Consider the following 18,188-nt stretch of genomic DNA (forward strand, 5'->3'; position numbering starts at 1 on the left):
TTAGTTGTCGGGGGACCAAATTTGAGAAGGAGAGAAGTTAGAAACTGAGTGAACACACTTTACATGGCTTTGGAACCAATTTTGTCTTTTTTTTTATTATTAATATTGTTCATGCCTTAAATCTCATCTTATTTTCTACTTATCTCAGAATGAGCTTCATTTGTAAAATTGTGCTTTGTATTACAATTAAAATGCAGATTAACGTTTCATATATGCTTATGAAATATGTTAATTGAGACTTTCTTCTAAATCATTGTAGCCTATTTTGTATATATTATGTTTTACGAAATCATTTAAGATGGTATTTTCTTTAAGATATTGCTACTCGCTTTATTTGAAACTAATTTTGACTGTTTACTTTCTGAAACTTCCTTTATCCCTGGCTTCTTGGCTAGAAACATGGCAAATGGAGGCCATTGACATCTTCGGAGTAGGTGTGCTCTTGCTAGATTTGTGATGTCTAACCATTTTTTTTCCTGCTGCTAATATCAAGCATACTTAAAGCTGCTTCTTTCTTTAATGATAATTGAAATTTTTCATCAAGGAATTTGAACATACATTAGGTACAAAACACTTGTCAATTGCTGGGGTTTTTTGACTTCCATTGCCACTTTGAAAAGGCATTTGTTTGTCACATTTTTGTGTAAAATGTAATTGTCGTTGTATTTGTCCCTTTTTTCATTAGTGTTGCTTTTTTCTTTGTTCAACAATGTTATTTCGTTTTTAAGTTTTTTTTCTTAATTGTTTGTTCATTTTCCAAACATATTCAGAGATAAATATTTAAGTATTCTACTTCTACGTTTTGAGAGGTTATAGAAATAATTCCTTTTCCCATTAGTTGAAACCAAACCTCCACTTTGGAACCAAGGGGCGCTCTGCTACAAGTCGAGTGGTTATTCCTGGTTAATTATTGTCACTAATTAAATTTTCTTAACCAAGTCTTTGCTGATGGGAAAGATATTCATGATTAGTGAAATTTATTTATTTCTTTTAATTCAGGAGCAAATGCAGAAGTTAGGAGATGAAATAAATGAAAAGAAGCAACTGTTGCATTGTCTTGAGCAGAGAATGGTTGGATCTCGTGAAGATGCTCCACATTCATCAAATAGTACTAAAACAACACAGGTTGAATGCTTCAGCCTTCTATGATATCTCACACACTGTTTTAATTTAGACAGTATTCCATGTGATACATGTTTTACTTGTCTTGTTGCATGCATTCATTTCTGTAAATTTTCATTCTTATATTTGCTCAGTTTTTATAATTCTATTTTATGGTTTATGTTCCTAGATATGCTTCTCTTTCTTGCGCAATCTTTATTTAAAATAACCTGAAATGAATTCAGACATACTTAACTTCATATTATCCTCACTATAACGTCATTTTACATTTTTTAGAATCTTTCAACACTGGCCACTCAGTTGAGTGAGAAGGCATTTGAGCTCGAGGTTTGTTTCCCTATGATATTTGCTATAGGTTTTACTTTTGTTCTCAAAATTATTTTAATTTGTCTTGATTTTAACCCGCATTGTGTAGATTATGTCTGCTGATAATAGAATTCTTCAAGACCAGCTACAGATTAAGGTTCGAACTAATGACTTCATTTTGAAATTGTTATTGGTGGAGATTTACTTGACATCATCTTCCTAATGCTCCTTTTTCTTTTTTAATTTGTAGATATCTGATAATGCCAAACTTGAGGAGACTATTAAAACGCTAAATGAGGAACTCAACTATTTTATAGGTAAAACCAAAGAAAATGAACATAGCGTCTGTAATAACACTTTGGTCAACTCTTCAGAAAATGAGGTGAGAGGGATATCCTTGCTGACTGAATCTTCTTCGATGGGACTTCTTTCGATATCCACAAATGAAGAATCTAAGGGAAGTGGTAGTGAGCTGTTGCTGAGGTCCCAGGTTCTCACACAGGTAATGGTGATTGCTTTTCTTTGTGAATTTATAAAAATCATCTTTAATTTCTGTTATTTATAGACTGAGATTCTAAAATTTACTTAAGGCTGCTGAGATTGAGAATCTGAAACAAAGAAGTTTGAGATTGGCTGAAGAAAAGGATGGCCTTCAAATTCATTGTCAAAAGCTGGCTGAGGAAGCTTCTTATGCCCGAGAATTGGCTGCAGCTGCAGCAGATGAGCTTAGAAATTTAGCTGAAGAGGTTACAAAACTTTCTTATGAAAATGCTAAATTGACAGATGACTTGGCTGCCTCTATGGAAACAGCTACTCGAGTCAGTAACTCTCAGAGGCGTGTCTTGATTGATGGGAAGGATACTGATGATTATTTCAAGAAGTCGGATGACTGTGTTCTTGTTGAGGAATTGAGGAAAGAGCTATCAAGAAGATGCGAGAGAGAATCTTCCCAAGAGGCTGCTTTGTCTGTTAGAGATCAAAGGGAGGGTAAACTTAAAAAAATTATTGATGACTCCAAACAAACCGAGCAAGAGTTAGAGAATGAACTTACACGTATGCGGGTACTTGTTGCCAAGCTTAAAAGAAATGGTATGGTATCTGATGAATGCTTTCCTGAGTGGCTTGATGAACCAAAATTTCATTCATTAAGAAATGGTTCTTCAATAACAATTGGTTGTTCTAGAGCAAGGTTTAATGGGGAAAGTTTCTCTGATTGTTTGTATGAAGATCAAGTGACCAGCTTTGAGGAAATGAGATCTGCTTTAGAATATGAAAGAAGGCGGTGCAAAGAACTTGAAGGCATTATTTCTAAGTTAAAGGTTTGTTTTTCTCTCCTTTATAATAGTGTGGCCTTCAATCGTGATTTGCCACAGGATTTCAAGACTTTTTTTTTATGTTGTTGCCCATTTTCTTGCTTCTGGATTGGTCAAGTTATCCTGAACTAGTTGTTCGGTAGTTATTTCATTGTATATTAAGTTTGCATGTTACTGGGGACTGTTTCCCTTTTAAGAAATAGCATCCGCAGTTTTAGTGAAGATGCGATAAGTAATTTGAATTGTCATCTGAATTTGATTTTATTTATTAAGAGCAAACTCGACCTCGATTTACTATGGGTTGGAAAAATTTTCCGTGTGATCTATCCACGTATAGAATTCAAATGTATGATTTATGGCTTCATAGGTATCTTATCTTTCTACATATTAGATGACGCTGGAACTCCCCTCCGTGAACCTCACGTGAATAATGCTACAATACCACGATCATACAACATTGTTTCTACACCTGGATCAAACCAGTTTCGTCTTTTCGTTGTTGTGGGGTCAGCCGACCCTCCTGGGCGACTTCTCGCTATCCTATTATTATATATTTGTATTTCTAATGTTTTAGCATTAGTTTTTGGTATGAGTTTTGTTTAGTACAACCGTCAGCATCCGTTCTTCCCCCTCAGAGGAATGTATTCAACGGATTGGGTGATACTCCGACTATATCCCTCTCTTGAGGTGGTGATTATCATCCCATATCCCCTTTCGTCTCCTCCCATATCGCTCCTGGCCACTCTGTCCCTGCTGCAGCTGCCCAAACAGCTAGGACAGCTTCCTGTAGCTGTCTTCCCTTCAGTTTTTTCCTTCCCCTTGCTTTCCCTGTCCCCTACCTTCGCTGTTGCAGCTTGCAAACACTTCCACTTGCTGTCCGCTGCCAAAATCGGCACCCATACCGAGCCTCCCTTTCTGCCCTCATCCCAGACAGCTGCGCCACATCAATATCAGCTGCGTGCTTGCTGTCCGAAACTTAGAAACTGACATTTTTTTGTCTTTTGTTTGTCGACCACTTCATCCACATCCCACCACCTTCCAACCCTCACTGACCCATCTCCACCACCCTTGATCCAACCCTAGCCCCACCTTCCAACCCTCACTCTTCCAACCCTCACTGACCCATCTCCACCACCCTTGATCCAACCCTAGCCACATGTCGTGTGTCGGGTGTGTTTTGTTTCCTACTTTCGTCTAGCTGGTTGTAATTTTCCTTTCAATGTGTTAGTTGTAACAACTTTATCGATATTCCAGTAATAATATTTAATTTTTCTATTATGATTTGGGTTAACTCCGGTATCATTTGTATTAGATCTAGCATAACCCTGGTTCTATCGTTGGGTTTCTTAGCATCCGCTTTACCCCTTCGCCAAAATTTTCTTTTTTTTCCCAAACTATAGCCAAACCTGTGATCTAACCTTAATTTCCCCTTGTTGATTAACCTTAAATCTTTTTTTATGCCCTCCACCTCCCACTCCAAACCCTACCCTACCACCAAGGAGATACATGTCCAAGCCTACCCGAAAGAGATACAGTGGGTTATCCTCCGACTTCAGCGGAGCCTTACGGGCATTGAGGATGAACCTAGGAGAAGATTACCCTTAGCTGTAATATGGAGAGTCGAAGGGAATAACGGGAGAATTTGAAGATGAAGTGGGAGATACAACGCCAGTTCTTACCAATTTACTACAGACATAATGTTAATAGTCTAGCTTCAAAAGTGGAGGGACTACATCGGCGAGTGACCATCTCACCTTACAGGTAGAGTTTAACCTCAAGATCTTACAGCCAAAGTATACCCAGGAGAACACCCATGGCGACCCCCATCAGAGGAATTGCTGATGTGTTTAATTCTTGGTCTAATTTGAAGTCAAATGTGACCCAAACATAAAACTCTCAAGCTGTCACGATCCGACCCGGAAGCTTAGAATATTAAGGCAGGATTAGATGGTCGAACGGATGAAGAAGTATCTAAGCATTTTCATTTTTAAACAAATGCATCTAAAACATAAAAGAGTCGTTTTATTTTGATTAAATTTTATTTTACAACCGTTTGTTCAAATTTAAACATTACATTTGTATGAAATGTAAAACTGAAATGCTAAACTTACCTCCATGATCTCGTCAACGGCTCTATACATTATCTTTAGGATCATTTATTCTATAGAAGATTTTCTAGAAAAAAATATTAGCAGCTAAATGTATGAATTAAACTATTCAATTGGTAAATTATCTCTAAATTACAGTAATTCACATTTTAAAAATATTTTTATAAAAAGGTATTTACTAGTAAAAATTGAGACCGTATAGAAATCAGTTTTCCGATTATTTTTTCAATTACAATATCCATCAATGGGATTCGCCATCAAAATCTATGTTAAAAGCACATATTTAACATTTTCCGAAACCCACCAAAAAGGGTAACTTATTTTCATTTTACATGCACAGGTACATTGCATTCTCAATCAATATTGTACTGCGGTGACTCCACATATACATATGTATATATCATTGTTTTTTTTTTTTTTGACATTTAAAAAAAGAGAAACCTGTATTTTTAAAAGAAAATTGCTAAAAACAGTTGCAATTGATTCATAAATAAAAATAACTATTGTAAAGAAAAAATATATTTACTCACTTGTTCAACTAGTCAATTGTTTTTTTTCACTTATTAACTTAATTCTTTGGCATGCATGCAATAATACATTGACTTTTATTAGTCTCTATTCATTTTTTTCATTCTTTCATGTTAATCTAAACGAAAGTTAGTTTTAAGTAGTTATTTATGCAATTTCTTGTCTTGAATTTTTCCATTCTCTTGTGTAAGGGTAAGAAGTGTTATTTTTTTGGAATGTCCAGAGTGTGCAGAAGTTTGAGTGTGGTATAAGTTTTTCATTTCTCCTAATTTTTTTCTTATTGGATTTCTTGGTGTGATTTGGCTTCATTTTTTTTCCCGTTCTTAGGTTTTTACCCGTTAAAGCTGATGTTTTTTTATGCTATTTTGTTTTGTGCACTTTTGTTCAATGTTTTATCTCAGATCCCTTGAATTAGTTTTTGTAGTTTACATCTTCCAACAAGCTTAACACTAATTAGAAATCCAAATACTAGATTCAGTTTTTTTACCAAAAGTCTCAGAACTCTTAACTTTCCTCGTCACCTTATTGTTTCTCACGTTTTGCACATAAAAACACTCGTTCAAGTGTCTCCCGTGTGGGAGAAAGCTCCTACGAGCCGCTTCTTTGCATTAGGGAATAGAAACGCTCACTCGAGCGTCTAAAGCACGCGGCTCACCTCAGAACACACTAACGAAAACATGGACAAAAGAATCTTGCGTGCCGCTCCCTATTTCTAGAGATTGCAAATGCTCAATGAAGCTTCTCTTGATTGCAGAAAAGCCCTGCACGACTGCTAGAGATGTGTGTGGTCTCTTCTTTTTTCTTTTGCTCACACATCTGTGAAATCGTCGATGCTATGTGAGGAAGGTTGGTGTGAGTCGCGTGAATTGTTCTACAAGGGTTCTCGTTCATGATGGCGGCATTCACACGATTGAAATAAGCGAACCTCACGCAATATGCCCTTCGATTTTGCCTTGTATGACTGCCCCAAGCTGCTTCGTCTCGTTCAGGGCTTGGAATTATTAAGTTGAGAACAGATAGTCGGACGTTGGTAACTAAAGTTTATTTATTTATCATTCAATAAATGAAAGAGTCACTATCCAAATTAAATTAAAGTAGTATAATTAAAATTTACTTTGTTACTAGTTTGCATCATCTATAAACATTTTCTTTCTATCGCTTTTCTTTTAATCAATTAATTAAATATTAAAGGTTAAATTAAAACAACAATAAACTTAAACATAACTACTCATATTCCACAACTACAATAATCTAAGGGAAAAGAAAGTAACATGCATGATAGTTAAACATTTAATAAATTAATATAACTATTTGATTTTATTCAATGAATCTTATTATATCAATAACATGTTATATCATTCTATATAGGTACAACCTTCACAAGAGCAACGTCGAAAAACTGTAAAACCAAAAGTATTTCAATATCAATATTCTTTTTTATTTACATGCACGGGTGTCTTAGCGTTCCCCTTCTAGTATCATAAAGAGGTGATTCCATCATTCAGTCATGCGTATAGATGCATACTATAGAAATATCACTTTCTAATAATGAATATTTTTTTTCTAGTTTGCATAGTAGTCAGTATTCTTATACATGATCCAATATCTATGATAATTTAAATAAAGGTGAGCACATATGTCATTCTTACAATATGAATAAAATTCAATGAAACCATAAATCATGGGCCTGCAGTGCTATAACAGTAACAATAAATGTATTTGGTCAAGACGAAATAAAATATTACTAGAGCAAAAGAATATGAGTGCTCAACTCGATGACAATTAATTTGTTATTTGATTTAACTTGATGTCGACTCCTAAGATTAAAAAAAATATCATGGTATTCATATTAAAATTTAATCTATTTATTATGTTATTAATAACTTCTTATTATTTCATGCTTATTTTTTATTCAATATTATTATTATTATTATTATTATTATTATTATTATTATTATTATTATTATTATTATTATTATTATTATTATTATTATTATTATTATTATTATTATTATTATTATTATTATTATTATTATTATTATCACTTAATAAAGAAAACCACTCCTACCTCTTTTTGTCGACGTCGCATGAGGAATCTCCTTCTACTCTTCTTCGATGGCTTGTTAGGGCACGCGACAGAAGGATTCGTTCATTGCTCCTCTCTTGTCCGCACTAAGTTTCCTTTGGCTCAAGTGCTAATGTGTCTATTTGTCTTTGATTAATCTGATTTTCTTTATCGCTTCATCAACTAACTTCGGACCTAACATGTGACATTCACCAAGTTTGAGCCAACTCAATGGAAGTCTGCATTTCTTGTCATACAATGTTTCATAAAGAGTCATTTTGATACTGGACTGATAGCTATTGTTGTAGGCAAACTTAACCATCCAAATGTGATCTTCCCAATTGTCTCCAACGTCGAGAACACAAAACCACAACAAATTTTCCAATATTTGAATTGTTTATTCTGATTGTCCGTCAGTTTGTGGATGAAATATATTGTTGAAATGCAACTGCGTACCCAAACCTTGGTAAATGTCTTGCCACGACCTGGATGTGAATCTTTCATCTCTGTCGACTTCTTCTCCTCTCGAACGAAGTTCTCTGCCCTTATACAATGACTTATGGAAGTTCTTAGACCCTCTCGATGCTTCCACCTTACATTCACACTGCTAGGCTGGGGTCGAGTCTCGGGTAAGAGAAGAAGCACATGTTCGTCCTTCTTCCTATTCTTGTTCACGCCTCTCTTTTACTGTCATTGCTTCTTTTTCCTTCCTCTCGGCTAGTGCATGACTTCAGACTCTGTCTTTCTTGAACCCTCGGCCAATCGTTCTCTAGTTCGAAGGAGGGGAAGTTTTGAAATAAGCATGAAATAAGTTTTATACGAAGGTGTCGTCTTTTCTAACCACCGACACCTATATATTTATTTTATTTATTTATTTTTTATTATTATTCGGTTATTACAATTTTTAGGGTTTTGTTTCCTCTTGCTCGTCAACCGGGCCGACTAGCTCACTTAGCACTTCGAAGTGTGCTTACGTTGCAAAGCGCACACTTCGCTCACAAATGTTGTGCGAAGCGATGCCCTCTTTGCTTTGTGTCACGTGCTAAGCACTCTTTTAAAAACATTGGTTGAGGGTTCAAGTAACACCTAAGCAAATGATAAGGAAGTAGAATGGTCAGAAAAAACTATATATAATCACTTGGCCATCCTTATTTAATTATGGGAATAAACCTAAGATCAGGGTTCTTATTGATTTTAGGCATCCTATTAGAGAAATAGTAAAACTCGAGTTCATCTCATCTTAATCAAATTATAGAAGATAGGAACAAGAGATGTAATCCTAATCTATTCTTTATCCAAAGCATATTTATTGTTTACTTGTGCAATACAATTCCTCCTTTTTATTTGCTTCTGCTGTCTCGCTTGGACATCTTTTTCTCTCTCGAATCCACAAAAGAATGACAGAACATCAACGATCATTAACCTTGAAAAGGCAGCAATCTCGAAGGAAAGATAAGCGACAGCGTCATATCTTCACGTGCAAATATGTAGCCGTGCGGTAATACTATCTGTTGAGTAGATGGTCTTCACCGTACCCAAATTACCACCATTGTGTAAATGTCTTCACTTTTCCCACACTACCACTATCAAAATTTTACATCCTATATAAAGATCTCGATATCTCGTAAAATCAGGCTGTAAATAAGCGTGGATTCCATTTAACTTCTCCCTTCCCAGCTCATAAAAAGAATTGAATAGAGCAGATATGTGAGAATAACATTTTACTGGAAAGAGCATGAAATGCATGACTATAGCGAGCCGAACCAGCCCAACCTAATATCTCTGGCTTAAAAACATCGATTCAGGGTGGATGAGCAAATAGCGAGATCTTAGGGCCTCCCTTTTCATGTGCGAATATGAATGAGTGATGGGAGGGTCAGAGGCTTTGTCGCCATCATAGATAAGCCTGAGAAGCACTTTTAAATTAAGCCAAGAATCTCTTAAACAACCAGGACAGATAACCGTCTTGTTCAGGTGATTCTTGTTTTTACCTTTGAATTTTTATGGTAAACTATGAGGCTAAAGTACTAATTAAATATTAAAATTTATAAAATTCTCTTAAGCTAAGTTTTATGCATGAGCAGCTCATTCAGGTCTGTTTTTCAATTGTGTGTGTGTTTGTGTTTATATAAACACATCTCTCTTAGAGATCAAAGCAATGCCTCTCAACCAAGTAATGATTTTTTTTATTTGTTCCAGGGTGAAGAACTTAGCGGCCTTGATGTCAAATCTCTTGAAGAAATGCAAAATTGTCATGTTGAAGCTTTATCAAAAATATGCCAAGAAAAGGTATTTTCTTTGATGTTGCAATAATTTTCTTCACATGTCCGCTATCTGGATTTTGTCAATTTTTTCATTCCACAGGTTTCCTCATTCTAGTATACCTCCCTAAATCATGAAGTTGAACTTCTTTATTTAGTTTGTTTGTCTCTTTTTTTATGTTTCGGCAGTTAAAAACTGGTTTTGTCATCTTCTGTATTTTTCTTGATAAGTTGTGCTAAAATGTTGCGAGATAGTTTATTGATTTCTTGTCAATATTTCATTGTTTTTTTTATCATTTGTTAATTTTAGTTAACAATCCGGATTATTTTCTAATATTTTGGTGTCTTATTATGTGATCTGTAGTTGATAAACCAATCTCTGTTGAATCAAGAAGATGAGACGGCCAACTGAAAGTGATGCAATACTTCTTTTTTTTTTCCCATTACCACAGGTTAGGCATTATTGGTGTTTAGTAATCGTACTTTGAAGCATCACATTTCTCCTACACATTCCATTTTTTATTGTAATATTTTACCCTTTTTTTCTCTTTAGATCAAGTGGTAATTTTTTTACCTGTTGAGTTTTGATCCTTAGAAGTCCAATTTTAAGGTCAAAAGTTGGGCGGTATGGAATGGCAATCTTGTTGAAAAGATGATAAATTGAACATTCAACAGCAAGGTTTCTTTGCTAGACGTGAAGAACTTTTACCGAATGATGCTTTCTTTGATGAAAATGATAGTTAAGAAGAGCTTTTTCATATATTTTTTTATTATTTTTTGTCTATGCATATTGATATTGATTCATTTATTTTTTTTTATCTAGTAAAATCAAACGTTTTGTGGATATTAATTATGTTAGGATATTATGCTAAAAAAATTTTGACCATTCAAAAGCAAAGTTTCTTTACTAGACGTGAAGAACTTTTACTGAATGATGCTTTCTTAGATGTAAATGGTAGTTAAGAAGAGCTTTTTCATATATATATTTTTTTATTTTTTGTCTATGTATATTGATATTAATGTAATTTTTATTTTTTTATCTAGTAAAATCAAACGTTTTGTGCATATTAATTATGTTAAAACGTTTTGAGCCTCAAATTTCAATTATGTTTGTGTCCGTTAACTTAAAAATAGAAACTAATCATCATTACGAGTTATTCTCTTGAATGTTAATATGAGCAGGACACAGAAAAATTTTCATGGGAGGAATTATCAAATATATTTTATAGTGGTACCGGAGTTAATCAAAATCACAATAGAAAAAACAAATATTATTACTAAAAAGCAAATAGACAGTTACAACTAAACTCACCTGAAAGGGAAATTACAACAAACACGACCAAACTCACTCTAGGGCTTGATCCATGGGTGATGGAGGTCGGCTAGTTTATCGGGGAGCAGAGATAGGTGGCTGAAATTGGTTTGGGTTGGTTGAGACACCAAAAGGAGGTGTTGGAATTGTTTTGGCAGCGAAGCGGAGGGTTGGGACAGCGAGGGCAGCTAGTGGGGTGGCAAGCAGAGCAGCGAGGCACACTGGGAAGGGTTGGAACAGCCAGCGGAAAGTAGGACAACAACTTTGTTGTTTTCCGGATGTCAACAACAAAGGGCAAAGCAAGGAACTGCCAGGATAGCAAGGGGCGGCTGTATGGGGAAGTGGCAGAGGGCAAGAAGGGCTGGAATAGGAAGATTGCCTTAAAAAACATCATTGAGTGTTGTTTTGGGCTGCTGTAGCTATTGAGGATGACCAATAGCATCATGGGGAAGATAGCAGGAACTGACGCTACATCTCAATTTTCATTTTGAACTAGGTAGGAATTTTATCTTTTCCTTGTTGTTGGTGTAGGTACTGTGGATTTTTTCACAAAAATAGTGCACTCTTCTTCAGTTTGTTGTGGCTAGTTTCTCAATTCTATCTTATGGGGCGTTTTGACACTCAAAGACATATTCTAAATTCAAAGCCACTTGATGTCCCCATACGGATCCTTGTGACCATTGAAATATGTTAAATCTACCTTTACTTTAAAATTCTAATTTCTGGATATTTTAGGTCACTCTTCGAGATAGAGGTTCTTCATCCCTGGAATCCACATGATGGAAGAGGTTCACTCCATCCATTCGGTCTAGAATGTCATCATTGTAGCTACGGGTGGCCCATTTGGATTGTCACCTCTCAAAGGTGGTAAGCTTCGGTTTTAGTTGGTGTGTTTCCCATTGTATTCCTCCCTAGAAATCTTTTGGACACCCCTTTCTACATTCTCATTAACGGCACTGCATCATTTCCCGTCAATCAAGCTTCCGACAACTATCTTCTTAGCGTCATGGCTAGGTTTTGAGTGTGGGCGGGTGAAAGGAGGTGTTTAAGGGTGATGCGATGTGAGAAGAAAAAATTTTAAGTGGAGATAGATTTGATGTGGCGGATACTAGAAATCCTTGGATATGACTATGGTTAGGCTAGATCTAATACCAAATGATATCAAAGTTAACCCAAACCATAATAGGAAAAATAAATATTATTACCGAGAACAAATAGGTGGTTACAATCAACACACTTGAAGTGAAAATACAATAACATGCACCCGAAAATCTGAAACTGTAACAGACATGACACAAATGATCAGATTAGGGTGGGATATCGGGGTTGTGGTGGTGATCGACGAGGATTTAGAAGGTGGCAATAAGGTGGGAGTGTGGAGCAAGGGGCAGAGATGACAATGTGACGATAGATCATTGTTGTTCTGGGCGACAGCAAGGTGGAATGGGGGTTCTCGAGGGCTGTGGCAGTGAGAGGTGCAAGAGGGTTGGGACAACAGTTAGGTGGTAGGGATGTGGCCTGGGATGACGTGTACAGCAGCCGGTGGGAATGGAAGAGGATTTATGGTCTCTGGAACATTGATGGCAGCAAGCAGGACCCCTCTCGAAATGTAGGAAATGGATCATCACCCAAACCCTTGGATACAGTTCTCTATGGGAGAAAACGGATGCCGACGGCTATCCTAAACAAAATACTCCAAAAAAAATTGACTTCCGAACCTTAATACAACACATATATAAGAAATGATTAAAAAAGAATGAATGTTAATAGGAAAAGAAGCATAAAAAGGAAAACAAGATTATTTTGGCCCGTCTCCCGCAATAGCTATTCTCATGGTACTGTTGCAGTTGCATTACTGCTAGAATTTTGGGCGGTAAGCACCTGCATCACGAAGGCTCTTGGGTAGCTCCTGCGTCATATAGGGTTTATGAACATGACGTGCATTGCAATCGTAGGTGGTGAAATAGATAATGGCATAACTACAAAGTTAAAATTGAAATGTTCATTTAAGATGGCAAGATATTAATATTATATTTTATTGTGTGATGGAGATGAATAATTTATTTGACTAGAAAGAGATGAATAAGATTTTTTAAAATAAAACCCGTCGTGGTACACATGGTTATGAGGAGAGTGGAATAATTAAGACTAGAACCTTTCACTATTTTGTTTAAGATGAAATTACTGGTGAGTGAATCTTAATTATTTTACTGTGATAATTTGCTTGATCTTTATTCAAATCCTGAAAACAAAGAATGAAATTTGCGATAAAATACATGATTAAACCTCAACTTTTGCTGCTTTGTTCAGAGATTATTTAGGTTTTATTTGAGACCTAATATCTAGAGAGAGATGACAACACTTTATATTTTATCAGTTGAGAATGCTTTTGACTTAATTGGATTACGAACAAATTAAATGCTAAAATTTCATATTTAGAAGGTGATTATATTCTGGCAGTGCATTATTTTATTAAATTTGTGAAATTGTATCTGCTACACGTACACTCCTAAAGTAACATCAGAGTTGAAGAGATTGAGTAGATATCATCTAAATATGCATTTAGGTTTGAGATTTCTATCTCTTTGTGTGTTGAAGTGTTACCAAATTAATCATTATATTAATGAGTACCTTGGTAGGACTTTACATATTATTATAGAGATTGAAAATAAAATCAATGAGTATGATGATTGTCATTAGTTTGATTAGGAGATTAGTGATTCTTAGGATAATGTTTTGAAAGTTCAATGTCATGTGGTCTTAGTTATGCGAGTTTTAGGTTAGATTAAAAAAAAAAATCAATTTTTAGAATCATGTCAAAAATGATGAAAATTTTTTAAGCTTATCATTTATAGTGAGAGTTTCATGAATGACATGATTTAAGTTATTATATAGATTGAATGGTTCGAAAACTCAAACCAGATTCATAATCATACGAGTTAGCATGTGCAGACAAAATTGTTAAGTTCTGTCTCAAAGATATTTTTTCTTTTGCAATTAGCTATCGATTACTAATATAATTTGGTGGGTTGTGTTGTCCATTGATGTTGCTAATGTTATTCTTTGTGGATCTTAGTTTTATGATATTATGATCTAGATGTTACTTTTTTTAGGTTTAATATTTATGTTTTCAATACTAATGGGAGTATGGTAGTTTTGAAATCTACAGAACTGATGGGTAAATAATCTAGTGCATTTAGTTGAGCTAAAAAGCATTTCCATATTCTAGTTAAAATTGCATTTCAACAAGATGTTAAGCTGGACGGCAATGATTAGAAAATTAATTTTTATTTCTAAAGATTTGTTTTATATAAGTATTTAGTGATGAGTAGAAAATTACTTTTTTGTGATTAATGAATCATATTACTTTACGTTGAGCAGTTTATTAATGTTTGCTTCAATGTTATTGATTTACATCAAAGCTCAGGATGATCCTTTGGTGCTACATAGGCAAGTTTTTTTAATAAAAAAAATAAGAAATTATATTTGCTTCTCAGATCTTTCATAATGCTATCTATGATTTTTTAAGAATTTTTTTTAACTATAGGTTTTTGTATATTCTAATAAGATTTAAAAAAATTAAGAGTAGACCAACATTAAGCAATATTTGTGATATTCTAAGGATCTGTTTGGGGCAGCTGAAGCTGTGAAGCTGCTGAAGAAAAAGCAGTTCAAAAAGTTACGCTCCCACTAAAAGTAGTTAGGAAAATGCTGCTTTTAGCTGTAGCTTTTTGAGAGCACAGGCAAAACGCAGTTTTGTCAACCAGGAAAAATTGCAGTGCGACACTGCTTCGCCACCACACCACTTCCCCAAATGCACCCTACGTGCTCTACTTTTTTTTCATAGATGCTTTAGTTTTCATTGCTCTCTATAAGAGTTTTAGTTTTGTCTTGACTGCAGTTACAAATTACCATAAGAAAAGTGGAATTTAGATGCTCTAAATTTACTTTTCACGCTTTTATTGAGAGCAAGAGAGAATTATAAATGCTCTTTTGCGTAAATTTCCTGATTTTAATTGTGAGATTTCTTATGTGGTGTTTGTGTCGGTGGAGTTTTGAGCTAGGAGGGATATCACATTGCCTTTTTTTAATTTGGTGTGAAGTTAAATGAAGCTAAATAAACATATTCAAACTACGATGGTTCATTCTTTGTTTTTTCTATAAGCTTCTCATTTGTGGATACAATTTCTCATTTTTGGAGACATTAGTTGTTGCCTACTGTATTTGTACTTTGACTATCAAGCTTGACAACATCTATGTTTGCAAAAGTAGTTGGACATAGATATGCAAAATATGTCGAGTATTTCAAGGAAATTTGTCTTGAAATGTTGTATTGGAACTTATAATAAAACTATTGATGCATTGAGTAGAGTTGCTATTATTTACATTTTGTGCAAGTTAGAGAGAATAGTTTTGCATGTATGAAAGTAGATTATGTCACTTGTATTGACTTTATGAGATATTTTAAAACTTAAATTGTCTCATTTATGCTAACAATGATTATATGCTAAAAATTTTTATTCATATAAGGATTCTCGCTTTATTCTTTACCTTTTAGAATTTTATACTGGGATGTTGGGAGGCATTGCAGAAGTGATAAAACTATAGTAATGACTAAAGATAGGTGGTAATTTGGCTAGTCTATAAAAAGGTGTGGCATGATTTGTTTCATGTTTGATACGCCACCAACAAATTTTCATCATTCGGCATGAATCTTGAGGCAATATTTTGAGCAAAGAATATTCAAATCTTGATAAAAAGTCATTCAAAGTTCTGATTTCAGTAAACTTATGATCAAATTGACCGACTCGATGAGACGGACCTAATGATATCAAAGTTAGTCCAATTCCAGTTAAATCAAGCCCAGATCAAGTCATTAAATCATTCTTGGATGATGTTCGGAGGCATTTGAAAGGTCAAACCGGATGTCAAATAAGCGAGTTCATAATCAAATCGAGCGTAGCGAGCGTCTCGACAAGACGAATCCAACGAGCCCAAGATTGCTCAATTCTTACATCATTAAGTCACTCATATGTCCATTGAACATCATCTGATCGAGGGAAACTCTACGTACCGTCTGATCAAAATGGTTCATATTCCTGCATGGTTCATATTCCTGATGGTTCATATTCCTGCATTAATTGCACCCAAAACTTTATAAATAGAGCTTCACCCTTCACATGAGGAGGAGGATGCTTGAGAGAGAACTTGAGGCTTTGAGAACAAGTCCAACATCATCCCTGCCATCATCAACCACCGCCGACCTCTGTCGACCACCGCTGGCCACCGTCGATATCGCCGACCTCCTTCGATCACAGCCAACTGTCATCGACTACCGGATCAAGTCATTAAATCAAGCCCAGATCAAGTCATTAAATCATTCTTGGATGATGTTCGGAGGCATTTGAAAGGTCAAATCGGATGTCAAATATAGCGAGTCTATAGTCAAATCGAGCGTCTCGACAAGACGAATCCAACGAGCCCAAGATTGCTCAATTCTTACATCATTAAGTCACTCATATGTCCATTGAACATCATCTGATCGAGGGAAACTCTACGTACCGTCTGATCAAAATGGTTCATATTCCTGCATTAATTGCACCCAAAACTTTATAAATAGAGCTTCACCCTTCACATGAGGAGGAGGAGGCTTGAGAGAGAACTTGAGGCTTTGAGAAAGAGCTCAAGTCCAACATCATCCCTGCCATCATCGACCACCGCCGACCTCTGTCGACCACCGCTGGCCACCGTCGATATCTCTGACCTCCTTCGATCACAGTCAACCGTCATCGACTACCGTTGACCACCGTCGATCGTCGGCGACCACCGCCGATCACCGTTGACCGTCATCCACCATCAATCATCGCCGACCACCATTGACCAGACACCGTTAGGCAGTGTTGTAATCTGAAAATCTAGTGACTTTTTTCCATTTGTGGGACAAGGGGTCGTTGTAATCATCAACATATAGTGAATTTTTATAATTGGGTCAAGCCCCGTGGTTTTTCCCTTTTACGAGTTTTCCACGTAAAAACTTATGGTGGCATCACTGGTTGTTTCACTTTTATCTGAATGTATGTTGAATCTTCGTGCAACGCTAAGACTATAATTCATTACTCTACTGCTGCGAATTTTCATCACTTTCATAACGTGTCAGAGAAGCATGAGAATTTCCTCCGGAATATGCGACGCTCCACCATAATGTGTCTCGTGGTCGCAACGCCCCGCCGCAAAGCGTCACTGCTACACCCCGCCGAGATGCTCCGCCGCAATGTTTCGCCGCAACTTTTCGCCACAACGTTTCCCCGCAACTCTTCGCCGCAACGTTTCACCGCAACTCTTCCCCACAACTCTTCCCCGCAACACTTCGCCTCAATGTTTCTCCGCGACACACCGTCGCGACGCCTCGTTCGACTGCAACGCTTCGTCGCGACGCACCGCCGCTTCACCGTAACGGGTCATCGTGACGCTTTGCCGCAACTCGTTGCCGCGATGCACTGCTGCAACTCATTGTGTTGTTGCGACGCCCCAACACAATGCGTCGCCCCGACACACCGCCGCACAAAGCCGCAACGCTTTGCCGCGACGCCTCGCTCCACCGCAACGCGTCTTCGCGACGCTTCGCCGCAACTTTTCGTCGCGATGCACTGTCGAAACTCGTATCGCCCCGACGCACCACCATAATGCGTCTTCACAGTGCACAGCCGCAACGCTTCGCCGCGACTCATAGCTCCACCGCAATGTGTCGTTGCAACGCTCCGCCGCAACGCGTCGCGCCGCACCACGACACTCCATTGCAACAAGTTGCATCACCGCGACGCTTTACCGCAATGGGTTGCATCACTGCGACGCTTCGCCACGACATTCTGCCGCAGCGTCACGCCGCTGCAATGCATCACTGTAATGCACCGTCACGACACCGTAGCAATTCTATCCCTCCTTTAGCTCTATTTATAGGCTGAAAAAGTGTTGGGGCATACTCGTTAAGAAAAAAAAATACTTTCTATATTCCCATAAGAAAAAAATGCGTAAACGTTTTTATACTTACCGTTACCAAAGTTCATTTTTTTTTTTTTTTATTCCATGCCGTTACAAATTCTTTTTGGCCAATGCTCCACCAGCTCAATTATCCACTTGTACGCATATGCAATTTATTCTTTATGTATATATATA

General features: G+C 36.5%; 1 protein-coding gene across 1 annotated transcript in view; it reads left to right on the top strand.

Annotated features, from left to right (window-relative positions):
- LOC110033630 (kinesin-like protein KIN-7E, chloroplastic) overlaps positions 1-10,469 on the top strand; it is a 124,178-nt gene extending 113,709 nt beyond the window's left edge. Inside the window, exons 19-25 of the mRNA XM_020737674.1 lie at positions 1,000-1,125; positions 1,399-1,449; positions 1,538-1,585; positions 1,679-1,930; positions 2,019-2,747; positions 9,642-9,731; positions 10,068-10,469. Of these exons, the coding sequence (XP_020593333.1) occupies positions 1,000-1,125; positions 1,399-1,449; positions 1,538-1,585; positions 1,679-1,930; positions 2,019-2,747; positions 9,642-9,731; positions 10,068-10,115 (1,344 nt within the window). The 3' untranslated portion in view covers positions 10,116-10,469. The remainder of the gene's footprint in view (positions 1-999; positions 1,126-1,398; positions 1,450-1,537; positions 1,586-1,678; positions 1,931-2,018; positions 2,748-9,641; positions 9,732-10,067) is intronic.
- Positions 10,470-18,188: the final 7,719 nt, after the last annotated feature.

This window comes from Phalaenopsis equestris, unplaced genomic scaffold (genome assembly GCF_001263595.1).
Source record: "Phalaenopsis equestris unplaced genomic scaffold, ASM126359v1 Scaffold001241, whole genome shotgun sequence".
In the NCBI taxonomy this organism is placed as follows: Eukaryota; Viridiplantae; Streptophyta; class Magnoliopsida; order Asparagales; family Orchidaceae; genus Phalaenopsis; species Phalaenopsis equestris.